A 17,691-nucleotide genomic window follows, 5' to 3' on the forward strand; every position below is an offset into this window, starting at 1 on the left:
ATGTCCAAGAGATTTTTGCCTTTATTTTTTTCTAAGAGTTTTATGGTGTCATGGCTTACTCCTTTACCTAGTAAACATAATGTTGTTCATGTAATTGTACATTAATGATAGCAAAATTTAAAAATCCATTAAAAATGATAATAAAAATAATTAATAATAAATAATAAAACTCAGAATATGATATTGACAACTTTTCCTTAAACAAACAGGATATGTACATTCTATACTGATGAGTGAAAACTTAAATTATCTGCTAAACAGAGAAATTTTGTGGAGGGAGGCCTATAGCTTTCCCTGTGTTGAGGGAAAACTCACATCCGACCCCATGGAGGGTAGACAGGGGGAGATGCAGACAGTCTTGTTTTTACAAGACTGGTAACATGGGTAAATTGATATGGGTAAATATGAGGGGTGCTCACATTACAGCAGGAGCCTGTAAAATGCAGACTCTGATTCATCAGGCTTTAATGAGCATTCCAGGTGATTCTTTTGTTATTTTTAGTACTTCTAATCTTGTGAAAGGTCAAGATGCTGACGTCTTGCCATATTTACTTTTTACTTCTGAGTAAGAAATTTAAAAATACAGCTGCAACTCAACTCCTTCTTTAATTTTTTTCCCTCCTTGCATTCCTGACATAATCACTATCCTGAAGACTGAGTGCCTTGTTTCCATATGTGTTTGTATACATTTATTTTGATAAAATAATATGGCCTATTTTTTCAATGCTTTTATAAATACGACATGCGTACAACTATGCACATCAATTTTTGGTTGGCTTTTCTTACTGACATCTGCTTTTGCTGTATGTCCACATTGATATGACACTTGCAACATGATATTCCATTTGTGATGTATGTCCATACTAGTGTGTATGGATTCAGGATGATATATCATGTGTGATGAATTCATGGCTTGCTTATCCACTTCCTACTATCTGGCAGGTAGGTGGTTTCCACCTTTGCTACTCCACAAAGAGATGCGAGAAACAACTTGGAACCTGTGTCCTTGTGTACATATACAAGGAAAGCTAGCAAGGAAACTGTTGAACAGTAGAGTATGTATATCTCCTTCCTGCACTGATATGCAAAACAGCATAGTGCAGTGGATTGTTTTCCAATGATTCATTGCCTGTTGTGCTCCAGGTCCTGTTCTCCTGCTGAGGATGTATTGGTGACAGAAACAGCAGCTCCTCCCCTCATGAAACACAGAGATATTAATCAAATAATGAGCTGCATGATTAGCTCTGAAGGCAATAAGAAGAATCTAGGAGAACAGGTGATGGAGGGACCCAACTCAGTCTGGTAAATGAAGATTCAGGATGTAACATGCAGCAAGGATCTAAATTAAGTGTCAGTCAACCAAGTAAAGCACATTCCATACAGAAGGAGTAATGTCTACACAAGACTCAAAGAGGGTGTAGTCTTGGGTCATGCAGTTCCTAGTGTATCTCTGGACCAGGGATTCCATGGCAGTCTGAATGGGAAGGCACATGTCTTTATCAGGGTTCTGCAGAGAGACAGAACCAACTGGAGATATACGTACATGTAGACTTCTGATGGCTGATATGTATATGTATACATACACACATATATAATGCACATATATGTATATCATATGTATAATTATATATATACTATATATACTCTATGTATAATTATGTATTTTACAATATAATGTGCATATACATCTATACATAGATATGGAGACTTATTATCAGAATTGGCTCATGTGATCATGGAGGCCAAGAAGACCCATAACTTGCCTTCTGCAAGCTGAAGGCCCAGAGGAGCTGATGGTGTGATTCAGTCAAATTCTGAAGGTGTGAGAATTGGGGACAGTGGTGTAAGTACTAGTCTGAAGCTGAATGTCAAAGAGAATGAATTCACCCTTCTTTCCCCTTTTGCTCTATTCAGGCCATCAACAATTTGGGGGATGCCCACTCCCACAGGAGAGGACAACCTCCTTTACCCAGTTTACCTATTCAAATGCTACTCTTCTCCAGAGACACCTTCACCAACATACCCAGAAATAATGTCCTACCAGTTGTCTGGGCATCCCTTAGACCCGTCAAGTTGATACATAAAGTTAACCATCACAGGAGAAACTTATTCTGCATTTTGGGCCATGATCCATTTAGCCTGGGCAGAAATTTGGGTAGCTCTACAAGGGCACTCTTGATGGAATTGAACTGACAGCTTCCCAGTGCAGGTTTATACAATGTAGGTAGAGACTCTAGGTTGGTGAGAAGTCCAAGCTGTGTGAGATGTAATGAATCTGTTCTTTGTTACGATGTGTTCATTTGTAGGAACCCCAAACTCTCAGTAAAAGGGGGTTGAACTCCACATCAAATTTGGATGCTCTGGTGAATCAATGAAGGAATGTTTTCACAACAGGGGGCATTGAGAATGTCAGCATCAACCCCATAGAAATAACATATTAATAACAAGTAGGACACATCTCACAAGGATCAGGTGAGAAAGCAACAAAGAACACAAACTTTAGAGACTGCCAATTTACACTTTTTCCACAATGAGCATCAAGACTTTTTTGAGAGCTGCCTTGACATCCTTGTTCCTAAGAGTGTAGATGAGAGGGTTCAATGTGGGGCTCACAGTGGAATAAAGCACAGCCACTACCTTGCCCGTCCCAGGAGAGTAGCTGGAGCCAGGGCTCAGGTAGGTGTAGATGATGGTGGAGTAGTACATGGTGACGGCGATGAGGTGGGAGGAGCAGGTGGAAAAGGCTCGCCTCTTCCCCTCGGCTGTACGCATCTTCAGGATGGTGGAGATGATAAAGCCATACGACACCATGGTAAGTAGGAAATTCAGCACGGCAAAGAAGATGTCAGCCATAATTGACATGATGTCATTCACGTACGTGGAGGAACAGGACAGCAGCAGCAGAGGGGGGATCTCACAGAAGAAGTGATCGATCACGTTGGACCCACAGAAGGTCAACCGTAAAATCAGGCAGGCATTGACTCCAGCACCGAGCACGCTGATGCCCCACACAGCCCCAGCCAGCACCACACACACCCTGGGGCTCATCATGGATCCATAGTGCAGAGGCTGGCAGATGGCCAGGTAGCGGTCATAAGCCATGGCGGTGAAGAGCAGTAATTCTGCTGTTAGAGACCACGTCAGGAAGTACAACTGGACCACACAGCCCCAGTAAGAGATGCCTCTCTTCTCTGCCACCAGGATCTCAAGCAGCTTGGGCACCACGGTGCAGGCACAGATAACATCAAAAACAGCCAAATTGACCAAGAAAAAGTACATGGGGGTGTGGAGCCTGGAGGTAAAGGCGATGGCTGCCACAATGAGGGAATTTCCAGAGAGCGCCATGGTGTACAGGGAGAGAAAGAGGATGAAGAAGAGAGCCCGGAGCTGTGGCGCTGCTGAGAAACCGCGCAGGATGAATTCTGTCACCAGTGTCTGGTTACTCATGGCTGTGTGCATGATATTTCAATCAGTTCACAGAGATTGAAGTTTCTTTCTTACTCCATAGTTTGACTAGAAAGAAAGGGTTCATTACTATTGGTCAATACAAGTGCAAGGATTATCATCACCTTATTTTCATTTTCCATTTTCTCTAGGTCCTTATAATCTCTCTGCTTAAACAGCCATCACTCTGGACCCAATAGCCTCTGCTCAGCCCTGGAGGCCATCAGAAGCCACACATATTATTTGTCTTCAATAATGCTCTTCTCTTCATTTTATTCCTCCCAAATGAACATAGCTTCAAGTTTTTCTGCCTATTTCTTTTAAAATCCAAGCAGCATAGACTTCTGTAATGAGGAAGTAAAATACTCACCATCCTCCAAGGGCATGAGCATCTTTTCTGGGATTATGTCTTTTACTTCTTTGGACTCACTGGCTTTTCCCCCAAGGATATTTGGTAGTGACCTCTCCATGTCACTGACAGAGTCACCTACCCTCTTTCGCATATGCATGGTCTTCCATCAGAAATGGGCATGAGGTTTTCAGTCCTGAAAGCCTCAGTAATTTATTTCTGGCTAGCTGCCTGGCTGGAGCCCACCACAGGTCCTCTGTGGTGCCCAGCAGCCTGTCTCCATGTGGACCTCAACCTCATCAGTCCCTCTGCTCAAACATGACCTTGATCCTTTCACTTTGGTGGGGTCGGGGGTTGGGGGAGGGGGAGAGTTATCTGATTTGCTGACTCCGCACTTCTCAGCCGTGGCCAAGCACATGCGCTGCTCTCTCGGACCCTACAGTTGTTTTTCTCACTCATTTTTCTGACTTTACTCTGGAGAGACTATACTCTGGGACATAAATACAGTTAGACCTCGGCCAACCAGAAATGTGCATGAATTTCATAAGGAGGTACTCCCCACCCCCTGATGGGTCCAGTACTAAGCCGCCTGGAGCCACCCTCCCGTGAACCTCTCAGGTCCTCTTGGATTTGTTCCCTTCTCTTTTCATTTATTACTGGAGATGAAATCCTGTAAATGGCATGAACTCCTTTCCTCATATCATGCACCTCTCTTCTTCTCCACAAAAAATAATACACCATCTTTCACATTGTCGTTTCAACCTCATTTCCTCGGGGAAGCGAGCTCACACAAGTGCAGCGCTGGTGTGCCCCGGCCATGATTCACAGACAAGCGTCACTCCATTTATACTCTTGTACTTGTGTCTCCCCTTATGTGTCACCGCCAGGTGGCCAGCCAGCAACTGCACCGCAAACCCTACGGAGCATGGAGGCATTCATCACAGCGCCTCAACGCGTTCAGCACCACGGCCAGCGCCACGCCTCGCCGCCTGCTGTTCAGCACCACGGCCAGTACCTCAAACTCAGCCCCCTGCGCTGGGGCTTTTGTGTCAAGGATGCGTCCTCTTAACAGAACGACGCCTGCAGCATCCTGTGCTGAGCTTGGCCCTCTTGCCTCTTCAGCTCCGTCCAGATACCCTTCAGGGGATTGCTTCGGTGACTGAGCAGGGGTTCTCCTGTGATGTAGCTGTAACTCCTGTCTGTAGATTTAGGGAACCTGCGTCTAGGGGAAGCATTCCTCTTCATATGTTAGGTTTTTCCTCTCCTCCTTCATCTGATCTCTTTATCCGACAGTTAATCTCCATAACTTGGTAGCAGTTAAAATATATACCTTCTTATATAGGCATATCTCAAGGGCTGAGAAATCTGAGCAATGTTCTAGGCTGGAGAATTGTCTTCTCTGGCCTTTAAGATGTCTGTTGGCCTTCTTCTTTCTGATACCTCCCCAGGCCCTTAACCACCACTTCTAAAGCAAAGTCTTTGTGGAGCACAGTTCTCAGCAAACAACTTCCCACATATACCCTGAGCTCAGGTGCAGTTAAGTCAGAGTAAAGAGTGGAGCAGTGGAAACCATCAACACAATGAAAGGCAACCTACTGAGTGGGACAGGTTATTTGTAAATCATATATCAGGTAAGGGGTTAATATCCAAAATATGTAGAGAGCTCACACAACTCAGTAGCAAAAAAAAAATCTCATTAAAAATGGGCTAAGGATCTGAATAGATGCTACCCCAAAGACATATAGGTGGAAAACAGGTATATGAAAAGATGCTCTAAACATCAGGAAATGAAAATCAAACCACAATGACATATCACTTGACACTTGTTAGAATAGCCAATAACAAAAAGGGAGGAAATACCTAATTTTTTCAAAGTTGCCTGTAGCTGTGACTGAGCTGCATTCTGCAATCATAACTGCAAGGGCAGGTCCAGCCCTAGGCAGGGCTCCTGTTGGGGAAATGTCCGGGGCTCCCCACAGCATCATGGCTGCAGGTTCACGCCCCAGACATTCCTACCACTGGCGTCTCCATGAGCAGGCGGACAGCCCCTCCCAGCCCGAGTCCTACTGCCTTGGGCTCCAGCATAAGCCACACACAGGGACGAATTTTCGGGTCTCTCCTCACCGTTTTCCTTCCTTTCCTGCACACCGTTCATCTCATTGACATTTAACACAATTGAAAGGAAACCACACCCGCAGCAATGTTACAATGAGCGCGTCATCTCCTCACGCACAGCGTTCCTGCTGCTCATAGACTTCACAGCTGAGAGGCCCAAACGCATAAAACGCTGGGTTGGTGGGAGAGGTAATGTGATTTCCTGGAAAGTGCAATTCAAGTAAAGCAACTTTCCCTGAAACAGGAAAAATAAAGGTGAAGAAGTGAGGGAAAGGGTCATTTAAATATGTACAACCTCCAACGTACCAAATCTGGGGCAAGGGTGCCAATGCCACTTTCTCAGCCACGGTGCTGGGCTACACAGTGAGAGGGGGCACGAAATGCAGGCAGACACACTGAGAGGAGGCCCTCGCTCGCCATGGAGGGCTAGGTGCCCAGGGTGGTCCTCTGTGGGGACGTCTGAGGACCCTGTGACAGTCAGAACCTGCGCACACAGGCGGAGCAAGTGCCTTTCACAGGAACCGTTCACAGCGGCTCACCTAAGTGCCAAATTTCCCTGTTTGCTTGATTCTGAGCCAGCCTTGGACATTTGTCTACTTGGTGAGGAAAGAGCACCTGTTAGGACCCAGAGTGACCTTGGACAAGTGCCTGCCCTCTTCAGGCCTGTTTCTCCTAACAGGCACTGCTGCAGAGGCTTAGGGGCCAGGCGCTCTTTGTTTCTCCAGCCCTCTGGTCCCCTGCGTCCACCATGCAGGCACCCAGATCGGCCCTGGGAGGTGGACCCCCACTGGCCTCATACTCTGGGGGAGACAGAAGGAATACCTCAAACCCATGCACTGTCAAGTCCAGAGCGACCCCAGGCACTTCGGGTGTGTGTGACCTTCTCAGTGTCCAGAGGAGGAGAGTTGGTAAGACTTTTACCTGGATTTGGAGATCTAGGTGCTGGAAGGCCTGTGGCAGTGTCCAGTAGGATCAAGGAAACACGGAATGTGGCTGCAAAGAGCAGTGGGGAACTGCAGGCTCCCGAGACTGGGGTGGTTTGGCCCATGCCAGGAGGACTGGGTGAGTCTCCCTCAGGTGAAAGTCAGATGCTTGACTCAAAGGCAGACTTTGTTCCTCCCGGCATGGAAATTTAAGTACAGTTGAGACCAAAAAGCTCAGGCCAAGAACTGACTTCTTCATCTGAGGGACAGACAGTAAACAGAAATGCCTTCTCCAGAGTATTTTTTCATATTATTTGATATGGATCATTTTACAAAGAACGGAGAAAGTTTAAAGCAGTAATCTCATCAAATATACATTATTTTATAAACCTGACTACAGGTATGAGAGGCACAGATAATTGCTTATCACAATTTAACTCTGACAGTTAATAGAATATTATAATACAATCCATTTGAGATCAGAATGGTTCAACATTACCTCTTTGATATTACAAGTAGATATTTCTAAATTTAACTTTTTGTTATCCTTGTTGATTTCTGAGGGGACATTCTTACCTTATCTCAAAGGTGTTGTTCTTAGTAACTCTGTAAGTGGAAAGTTGAGGCGCACTGGTAGAGTTTTATTTACCACTAATTGTGCAAGTACGAAAGGAAAATTAGCCAACCACTCCAAGCCCATAAACTCAACTGCATAATACTTATATCTGCTAAGATATAAATAAAGAATAAACACCAGGTCATGAGTGAACGACTATTCATCTATGATTGGTTGAGCAGATCCAATTTTCTTAGGAATCCATAAACAAATTACTGCAAGTGTCACATCATCCCACTGACAATGACACAAACATACAAGTTCAAGAACATAGATCATCGGTTCTTGCCTTTGTGGTTGGTCAGCGGCTCTTAGGGGGATGAGTATGCCTCACTTTTGAGGCTGCAAAATTAAAGACAGAAAAACAGACTATGTCAGACAGTTTCCAGAATATGTGAAATAGGACAATCAATGGACTTGTAAAGATGAACAGGACCTTTAAGGAGGAACTTCACAGATCCATGAACAGACTGGGAAGTGGCCTCTTTTATCGAGCTTCCTAGCACAGTGAGAGCTGTCACCACGGAGAGCCATTCATCCCAGGCGACCTGAGGAATGTGTTACCTCAGCGCTGCTCAGTTTCAGATGCTGCCAGGCTCGCACTGACAGCTCTCCTTGGTGCCACACTGTCCTTTCCAGATGCCGAGACTGTTGACTCTAGGCCAACACATCTCCCAAGCACTCAAAAGCTGGGCAAAGCCACCATCCACGATTATGCCCACTTTTTAAATTTAAATAATGTTTTCTTCTTAATTACATAAGTTTGACTTCTCTTGTATTGCTAAAAATTAGATGGCATGAACTACAGAGGAGTAAAAAGAGCAAAAGTCAATTTGCCCATAAGCCTAATACCTAGGATGTTATTGACACAGTTTTGTCTGTGTTTTCTTTCATCGAGGTTACAAACTGTTGTGTCTGTTTTTCCAAATGACAGTGGAAGTTGCAGTTCTGATAGGAATACAGGGCATCTTAATGCTAAAAGCTCCCTCTTCTCCAGGAACCCATATATAACAACAAAGAAGGGGGCAACAAGAAATGTCTTTAACAAAACTAGGAGACAGAGAAAATCCCAAACCCCAATTTCTGTATAAATTACATACCCATCAGAACTGACAAGAGAATTCACCTGACGTCACAGGTAGAAAAAAATCTCCGACAAAATTCATGCCCAGAAGTAAAGGGTCCTGTCCTGAGTGGAAATTGCAAGGAGCAAATCTGAGAAGAAAAAATGAGCATGAATGGGGTGGTGGAGTGGGGAGGGGGCTGGGGGCATCACTCTTGGTGACAGCAACCGGCTGTAAAATAAATGAGGACAGGGAGCTGGTAGTAGGGGTGCCCACCCCAACAAGCTACACAGAGGGGCCATGTATTAAAGAAACTGTTCTTCCTATGAGCTCAGAAACTGGGACAATCACTCCTTACCCCTACAATAGCCCCCACAGGAGATATCCATCTGCTATTACCTGGAGCAAAAAAATCCAAACATTCTAATATGGACTTATAATAAGTCTTCAATGTCTAGAAAGATATTCTCTAAGGAGAGGCCTGAATAAAAGAGAAAAGAAATTTCACTGCAGAGAAAGAAAAGCCATCCTAATGGTTTGACATGATACAGAGGACATTATAACCCAACTTTCCAATATTAATTTAAAAATAAACAACAAAGAATTTGCAACTCTCAAGAAATACCTAAAAGTACAATAAAATAACATGGTAGAGATGTATGAACAACCTGGGGAGGTGACTGGTAGAGTTTAGAGATAAATAGAAAAAATAAGACAACTTGGCAAATTAAATAAAACTTAATTGACACAAGACAGAAACACAAGAGATAAAAGAGACAAGACAGAACTCAGCGAGAGACACAGAGGACACAATAAGAAAAGTGAAAAAATTAAACACAAATAAATACAGAGATAAAAATGATTAGGGGGAAAGTTGTAGGTCTGGAAGAAAAGGACCGGCTATCTGACAGACAGCAGACACATCCCTGGAACTCTCAGAGGAAAACGTGAAAACAATAAACAAAAATACTTTAAAATGTAATTCAGCACCTCTGCTTATGTTAGGATGAAGTAGCTTGTGGCAGACCAGTATTTCTCCCAATGACATCATATAAAATATATAAATTTTACATCGAAAATTCATATAAAATACAAGAATGACTTATCTAAGGGTATCCAGTTCCCTCTGAAGCAATGAAGACCAGAGAAGTTGAAATTCCAGGGAAAGGAACTTTGGAGAAATTAACAGCCAAGAACTTGAATATAATTTTAATAAGTGTATTAAAGAAAATAGAGACACCATGGACAGAATAAATGCATTAAAAAGATGAGGATTTTCACAAGAGAAATAAAATATTTAAAAAATCAAATGGAAATTCCAGAACTGTAAAATACAGTATATCTGAAATCAATGACCCTGTATATGAATCTCCTTGCAGATCGGGCACAGCAGAGCATAAGATCAGAGAAATAAAGATGAGCAGACAGAAATACTCCCGTGGAACCGAGGAGAGAAAAAATAGAAAATTCATCAAAGAGTGAGGGGGGCATAGTGAACATGTCTGATGCATGTGCAATTGGAATCCCACAGTAAGAGAGGAGGGTGGGGGAGGAGAGAGAAGCCATGACTAAAGAGGCAATGAAGAGCTTCTTAAAACAAAGGAAAACATCAATTCAAGAAATTTCAGCTTTCTCTTGAGGGTGTGACCTCTGGAATGGTGGCGTGAGGAGCATTTAATTGGTGAAAATTATAATAACAAACAATTAAGGTATCTGGAAATTGTCCTAAGGTTACAGAGCAAATGGAAAAACATTTATGCAAGAAAATCTGTTGTGTCATGGCAAAAACAGTGAAAGCGTGTTGAGTCGGGACCCTCCCCGCTCCCGACCCAGCCCGGTGTGAGGAAGCTCTGCTCTAGATGAGAACGGTCCAGAGTGTGGGCCCCTCTGCCCTGCCCCCAGCGCACAGTCTGCAGCCATGGCTTCATCTCAGGAGGGAAAGCCTGTGCCATTTCTCGCCATCCTCCAGCTCCATGCTGCCCAGTCTCTGTATCAGCAGCAGCTGAGCAGAGTGAGAGCAGCCCCTACACAGGCGGAAGCTCTAGCCAAGGCAGAGCAGGACGGACATGCTAGTGCCCAGTTCCTTCCAGAGCAGCTCACTCAGGGGTAGACGTTCCATGTTGGAAGGAGCAAGCCCAGAAGACTAGGGGCTCCCAACCCCACCAGGGCCCCACTTGAAGAGAAGGAGTGTCCCTTGGGAAGCAGTGGGCTGCTGACCCCACTGAGCCCGCTCCCAGCCCCAGCACAGTGGTGCAGAGACTCTGCCGGGCACAGAAGAACAGAGAGCTCCACAGCTCTCCCTGAGGGGACTGGTTTACTTTGGAAGAGAGTGTGGTAAAGTTCATAGCTAGGGATATTGTCAAAAACAATGGACATTTTAAGGGTAAGCAATTAACAGCAGCTGTTACATCCATGACACTAGTAGCAGAAAGCAAAATGGTAGATCAGCTAGAAATTTAGTAGGCAAAACGAGGCAAAAAGACAGTAGGAGCTTTCCTGGGGTCAGAGCCATCCTCGAAGACCGGCAATAGCCGGCGCTGGCGGAGACGAGCACGACTTTACCTGGATCAAGCTGCTGTTGTCAAAGACAATAGCGCGTAACAGGAGGAGAGTTTCAGCTTAGGAAAATGAAAAAGTTCCAGACACAGTGGTGATGGCTGCACAACAATATGAATGTACTTAATGCCACTGAATTGTACCCAAAAATGGTTAAAATAGTAAATTGTACGTTATGTTCCGTATCTCTTACCACACTAAGAAACAGCAATAGAGCGGGCATCCAGCAGTGGGCGGAGGCCGGCCGCCGGGCTTGATGTCAGCAGAGGCAGGCCAGCCAAAAGCTTGTGGAAGAGAGTGCGGCTAAAGCCAAACTCGCCCCTAGTAGAAGCGAGGCTACGCATACGCCCGAGACCTCTGTCCCCGGAGTGACGTCGCGGGCCGCGCACCGCGGGTGACACAGACCCCAGTGAACTGCTGCAGGCGAGTCATCAAACCAGAAAGCAAAACAAAACAAAAACAACGCCAAGCCTCAGCGAAGGGGTCAGTGCCCAGAGTTGCCACAGCTCACAGCTGACCTTCAGCAGCATGGGACTGAGCCATACAGGTCCACTTACACCTGGATTTTTTTCAATAACTATATTGGAGAACTTTTTTGGAGATTTGCAACAATTCTTAAAAAGCCTAAGATGAACCACGAGTAGCCTAGAAATACTAAAAAAGTTAGATAGACCACTAATGCATAAAACATAAAACTACTCTATTTTATCATTTACTATAAAAAATCAACAATGGTCTATTATTGGTTAAGTTTTGGGGAAATCACCGCTTATATACAGATTTTCGACTGTGTGGGGTTCCAGCACACCTAACCACCTCATTGTTCAATGGTCAACTGTATTATCTAAAATGTTGCTTTCAACGACCTGCAAAGAAACAGGAAAATGTGACCCATGCACAGGAACAAAAACAACGCATGCCAGACACTGACTGTGGGGTCCAGCTGTTTGACTTAGCAGACAAAGGCTTCAAAGCAGCTACATAAGTATTGTTCAAAGAATTACAGAAAGCCATGTAGGAAGAGTTAAAGAAGGCATCACAAGATCACATTAGATACCAAAGATCAAAGACAGAAATTATTTTTAAAAGAACTGAATGGAAATATTATAGTTAGAAATATACTAACTGAAATGTGAAATGCACTAGAAGGACTGAACCACAGAAATGAACTGGAGGAGAAACAACTAGTGAACTTGCAGACAGATTGATAGAAATTATGCAATCTGGAGAACAGAGAGGAAAAGAATGACAAAAAATGAACAGAGCCTCAGAGACATATGGAACAGCATTAAACATATCAATGTGTGCACCATGGGAAACTAGAAGAGGAGAGGAAGAACGGACAGAAGAAAGAGGTCCCAGCCTTCAGCTTTGTGGGCATGTGCCTCACAAGGTTCGATGGAAAAGCCTGTTCTAGCCCAGAATGTGGTGCCCACCCGCACCTCAGCCTCACTGGGTGCAGCCCCCTCCAGAACGGCTCTCCTCAGACACCTACATAGACGCCAGGACCAGGAACTCGGACATGACTGGGGCGGGACGGGGGTGTTAAGGCAACGCCTGTGTCTGAGCTGCTCTTTGCCACTAGGAGCCTCTCACGGTCTGCTCTTCATAATGCATTTGACATCCTCAGTAGATTTTGAAATCATGTTTTTTTTCATGTATATTGTCTATTTGTGTTGTTGTTTAAGGCTGTGGGATAAATGTATATCCTACTACTCCATTTTAACTAGAAGCCAGCATGGCTTCTTTTTTAACACAGAAAAAGTGAATGATTGAATGCCTAATAGCAGTATTGTGAGGCACTGAGCACACTAGTATATTTTTGCCTTGATTCTGTATTTTTTCTTACAGTTTTGAGACAGTGAACCTGAGATCTGGCAGAGAATAAGGCATGAGCCGCATGGTCTCTCTGGCTATAATGCCTGGGAACCTTTTTGGGAGAAACTGACAAGTGATTCTAAAACTCACGTGACGACCACTATAGTGCTGGACTCGCTGGCCAAACCGTGACCATTTGAATATCAGAAAGATTCTCAACTTTAGTGTGTTGGGACCAATGCAGTCTACAGAAATCCTTTCATATTCATAATGAGACTCAAGAAGCAAAACGTTATATTCTACAAGCAATAGATAATTATAGTATAAAAGTGTGGCTGAAATGAGACACGTGTGAATTTTGAAGTAGATTTATTTCATAGGGATTTAGATATACAAGAGTTTTCCATAGCCAGATGTGCCAGAGAGAAACCCGGAAAGCTAACACCAACGTGACCTTCACTATGTCTATGTGTCTGCAGTGAGGCCAAGACGTCCAGACCTGATGGGGGCAGGAGTTGTGCTGACATCACATATCACATGTAGCTTGTCACACAGGACAGTCATGGGGCACAAAACCTCCTGCCAAAGCCAGGAAGACAGTGAGCCCCTGGCAGGAAGCGGCCCTAGGAATAGGCTGGGTGCTTGGGCCTGAACGTCCTGGGCATTGCCATCAGACCTGGGTCCGAAAAATCAGAGGGCAGGAAGCTCAGACTGATGCCACTTCTGTTTGCTAAGGGTAGTTTTCCTTTTCAGGACTACTCAGTGAATGAAGCCCTAGATAAATATGAAATAAAAATGGAAAAGATGAAAAGGCAAGCACACCTATGAGATCAAGAATTTTACAGCAGGTTCAAGTATGGTGTAGCATGTGTGTCATCACTGTGACAATTTGGCCATGTTTTACTGCTTGTGTGGCCTGAGACATTTAAAGGGACTTACATTGAAGTGCACTTGTATTTGTGCTTTAGCAAACAGTGGGATTTGATGAAACGAGTCTAAGAAATATTTTTAGTGGTGAAGAGAACTGAATGTGCGAATGGTTATTCTATTACTGTGCAAGGCTTAGCAAACATTTAAGGTTAATGAATCACTTTTAAATAAAGTACAAAGAGTGACCACTTTCGACATACGGAGCCCTTTGGACAACCATGAGGGGATTTCTCAGGCTGTGGTCCCATTGCTTCTGAAGTTCAGGCCTTTTGCATCCTCTTCACGAGTCACTTGGTGAAGAACAGCAAGAGTTTTCTAAGGGATGCTTTGAATTCCTTGTTTCTCAGGGTGTAAATAAGGGGGTTGAGACTGGGAGTCACAATGGTGTACAGAACGGCAACAGCCTTGTCCAGGAGCCCAGCAGACCCCAGGCCCGGGCGGATGTAGGTGTAGAGGACAGTGGAGTAGTACACGGAGACCACCACGAGGTGGGAGGAGCAGGTGGAGAAGGCCCTCCGCTTGCCCTCCGCTGAGCGGATACGCAGGATGCTGGCGATGATGAAGCCGTAGGAAGTCATGGTGAGCAAGAAGTTCATCCCGGAGAGGAACATGTCAGCAATGATGGTCATCACATCGTTAATGAAAGTCGGGCTGCAGGAGAGCAGCAAAACCGGTGGGACCTCACAGAAGAAGTGTGCAATTATATGGGGGCCGCAGAAGGACAGACGCAGCACCAGGCCCGTGAGCACAAAGGCATTGAGTGCCCCTATGGACCACACGAAGATGGCCAGGGTGAGGCAGACCCTCCCGCTCATCAGGGCGCCATAATGCAGAGGGTGGCAGATGGCCAGGTAGCGGTCGTAGGCCATGGCGGTGAAGAGAAGCAGCTCCGAGCTTAGCGACCAGGTGAAGAAGAACATCTGGCTGAGGCAGCCCCAGAAGGTGATGGTGCTCTCACCGACCAGGCTCTGCAGGACCTTGGGGAGGATGGACAGGGTGCAGATCATGTCCAGCATGGCCAGGTTGACCAGGAAGAAGTACATGGGGGTGTGGAGGTTGGGGCTGCAGCGGATGGCGGCAATAATCAGCCCATTGCCAGCTAGGGCCACGGCAAACAGGGCCAAGAAGAGACAGAAGAGGGCAGCCCGGAGCCAGGGGTCGTCGGTGAAGCTCTGCAGGGTGAAGAGGGTCACAGCGGTCTGGTTCCCAGACGCCATGGGGAACAGCGGCTTGCGTCTGCAGGGGCCCCCTTCTTCCTTGTAAGGAATGGGTGGATTTTATTTATAACTGAAAAACTAAAAATAATTGATTACATTTAATAAGCATTCACTCTGGAAAGGAAAACAATGACGTGAATGTTTCAATTTATAGTAATAAGCTCTGGCTCATTAACTTAAAGAAACAGCAACCTCCAGACTGTTTACCAAACTGGCTTCACCGCTTTACATGCCCACCAGCAGCGCACGAGGGCCCATATCCTCCACATGCTTGCAACACGTATGACCTCTTGTCCTTTTGATGACGGCCGTTCTAACAGGCGTGAGGCGGTATTTCCTTGTGGCTTTGATCTGCATTTCCCTGATGACTAGTGATGTGGAGCACTTTGCATCATGGCCACCTGTAGGACTTCTCTGAGAAAATGTATTTTCAGGTCTTTTGCCCATTTTTAAATTGGAACATTTGGGGGGTTTTGCTCTTGAATTCTATGAGTTCATTATATATTTTATATATTATCCCCTTGTCAGATATCTTTGCTAATTACTCTCCATCCCACAGGCTTCCTTTACATTTTGGTGATGGTGTCTGTTCCTGTGCAGAGGCTTCAGTTAAAGGAATCACAGCCTGCCCACAAGGCATACAGGGAAGCATCTTAGAACATTGATAATATTGATGTTTCTAATAACCTCTCCCCCAAAAAAAAACACAACAAAAGGGCAGGAGGGTAACGAGCTGCTATTGAGGGGTTCATGCTCCTGAGCCCTGTAAGGTACTTGATTTTAACCCCACGTTACAGGCTCTGGACCAGCAGGGTGTCCAGGTAAGTCCAGGCCCCAAGGTGAACACGCCCAGGTCCGGGAGCCTCCATCTGCCCTAAACAAGGGGCAGAGAAAGGCGATGCCTGGCTCGTTTGTGTCAGGAAGATTGTCCTGCAACGGGCACAGCCTGAGGGGTACACTGAGAGAAATGGGACCATGGTGGCAAGATGAACTCAGAGGAGAGTCAGGCTCAGGCCCTAGAAAGACATGGCCAGACCCACTTCCAGGGCGAGCAGGGGTTTAGGAGAAATTTCCATCCTGAAGGTAAGAGGTGCTGAGCTCGTTTGCAGACTGGGGTCTCCTTGGACTGTTGGGACACGGAGCTGGCGCAGAACCCAGAGCCATACGAGCTCCCTGGGGCTCTGCTCTCACCATTGTCAACCCCACCAAGGACAAGCCCTTCTCAGAAGCTGGCCCAGGGCATGCAGGCAAACATACCGACCAGAATGCCAGGCACTGTCCACAGTGCCTCCAGGGCACACGGCCCTGCATGCTGGGAGAGGATCCCTGGCTTGCTGAGCACCCTGTCCTGCAGGGCCCAGCCTCAGGGAGCCTCCTCCCAGAATGAATGCATTTAGCACAGGCCACTGAAATAGACAGGTGAGTCCCGGCAGCCTGCCTCGGGATTGCAGCTGCAGCCAAGCGGGTGTGCACGCCTGCTGGGAAGTCCTCTGACTTAGTAATAGGGGCCAGGTGGGTGATGCCCACCCTCAGTGTGAGAGCAACAAGATCCTCACCTGTCACACGGGGGGTGCACAACAGAAGTTGGGGAATGTGAATTCACTCACCACCAGGTGACCATGACAGCAGTGGCCGCGTAGAGAAAGCAGTCACTGGTTGCTTCCTACAGGGTTGCTCCCAGATGCCAGAGAGTGGCAGAACGGTTCACTGCCCTGGGCCAGGGGGCATTTGGAACATACGCATGAGCTCCCAGCAGCCTTCCCACATTCACCCCATCAAAACGGGGACATCCTGGGTCGGAGCATGTGGAACAAGAAATGCCCCCAAAATAAACAGACTTCAGACGCCACTTCAACCTTCTCTGTTGCTCCCTTTCCATAAGAGCTGAGAATAAATACTTGTGCAACTGTAACCTCAGCGTGCCATTCTGCAGCTCTCCTCTCTCATCTCAAAGCACAAAGCAAAGTGTGACAGAAGAAACAAGCAGCCAGGTCCAGCCCACACCAGGGCCTCTTCCAGGAATGGCTCCTTCATTCAGTTGTTTTCCACCTGCCAAGCCCACAGGGGCCGCAGGCCAGTTGCCTCCTGCCCCCACAGAGGCCGTGCAGACTGCCCGCAACAAACAGCCAATTGGTCTCCACACAGATCTCAGCTAGGTTACTGGTCAGAGGCCGAGTCATTTATTTGCAGCCCCTGAGCCCCATGTGTGCCCAGATCGGGGTGCCCAATTAGCAGAAAAAATACTGAGCACTCAGTTGGGTTTGAATTTAAAACAAACAGTGAGTTAATTATTAGTGTATGACTGAAGTACTGCATGGGAAATTCTTATAGTGAACGTTATTTATTGATCCAAAATTCAATTCTAACTGGGCACCCATATTTCCTCTGGCAGCCCTAGCCCAGACTCGACCAGGGCCAGAAGCAACCGGAGGAATGCCTAGCTCAGAGGTTCAGTGTGGGGCAGAGACCCGCCCCTGGAGGCCGACTTGAGACCCATGTCCCGTCCAGAGCCCAGGCTCACACCCAGTGCCCCGGCTACCAGCACCCACCTGCAGGGACCCAGACAGGGTGCCCTGGGGCACGGGAGTGCCTCACACCCCCAAAGCAACAACCTAGGGTCTAACGGGGGCAGCAGCTGTGAGCAGCAAGAGGGTGCCTC

General features: G+C 46.2%; 2 protein-coding genes across 11 annotated transcripts in view; both read right to left on the minus strand.

Moving 5' to 3' along the window:
- Window positions 1–1,729: 1,729 nt before the first annotated feature.
- LOC140843045 (olfactory receptor 13A1-like) lies at window positions 1,730–11,350 on the minus strand. The gene is made up of 2 exons (XM_073240069.1): window positions 11,261–11,350; window positions 1,730–3,513 (listed from the first exon to the last, which is right to left on the minus strand). Exon 2 carries the CDS (start codon window positions 3,457–3,459, stop codon window positions 2,515–2,517), a length of 945 nt encoding a protein of 314 aa, XP_073096170.1. The 5' UTR covers window positions 3,460–3,513; window positions 11,261–11,350; the 3' UTR covers window positions 1,730–2,514.
- Window positions 11,351–13,237: 1,887 nt separating this feature from the next.
- The window catches only part of LOC108389389 (olfactory receptor 13A1), a 29,008-nt gene continuing 24,554 nt past the window's right edge, over window positions 13,238–17,691 (minus strand). For 2 of the 10 annotated variants that reach the window (XM_073240074.1, XM_073240072.1), the window contains exon 4: window positions 13,238–15,110. In XM_073240074.1, the coding sequence (XP_073096175.1) occupies window positions 14,103–15,032 (930 nt within the window). In that variant the 5' untranslated portion in view covers window positions 15,033–15,110 and the 3' untranslated portion in view covers window positions 13,238–14,102. Of the gene's footprint in view, window positions 15,111–16,588; window positions 17,670–17,691 lie in introns of those variants that run through there. The other 8 variants (XM_073240079.1, XM_073240078.1, XM_073240076.1 and 5 more) reach the window with 8 other exon arrangements.

This window comes from Manis javanica, chromosome 7 (genome assembly GCF_040802235.1).
Source record: "Manis javanica isolate MJ-LG chromosome 7, MJ_LKY, whole genome shotgun sequence".
NCBI lineage: Eukaryota > Metazoa > Chordata > Mammalia > Pholidota > Manidae > Manis > Manis javanica.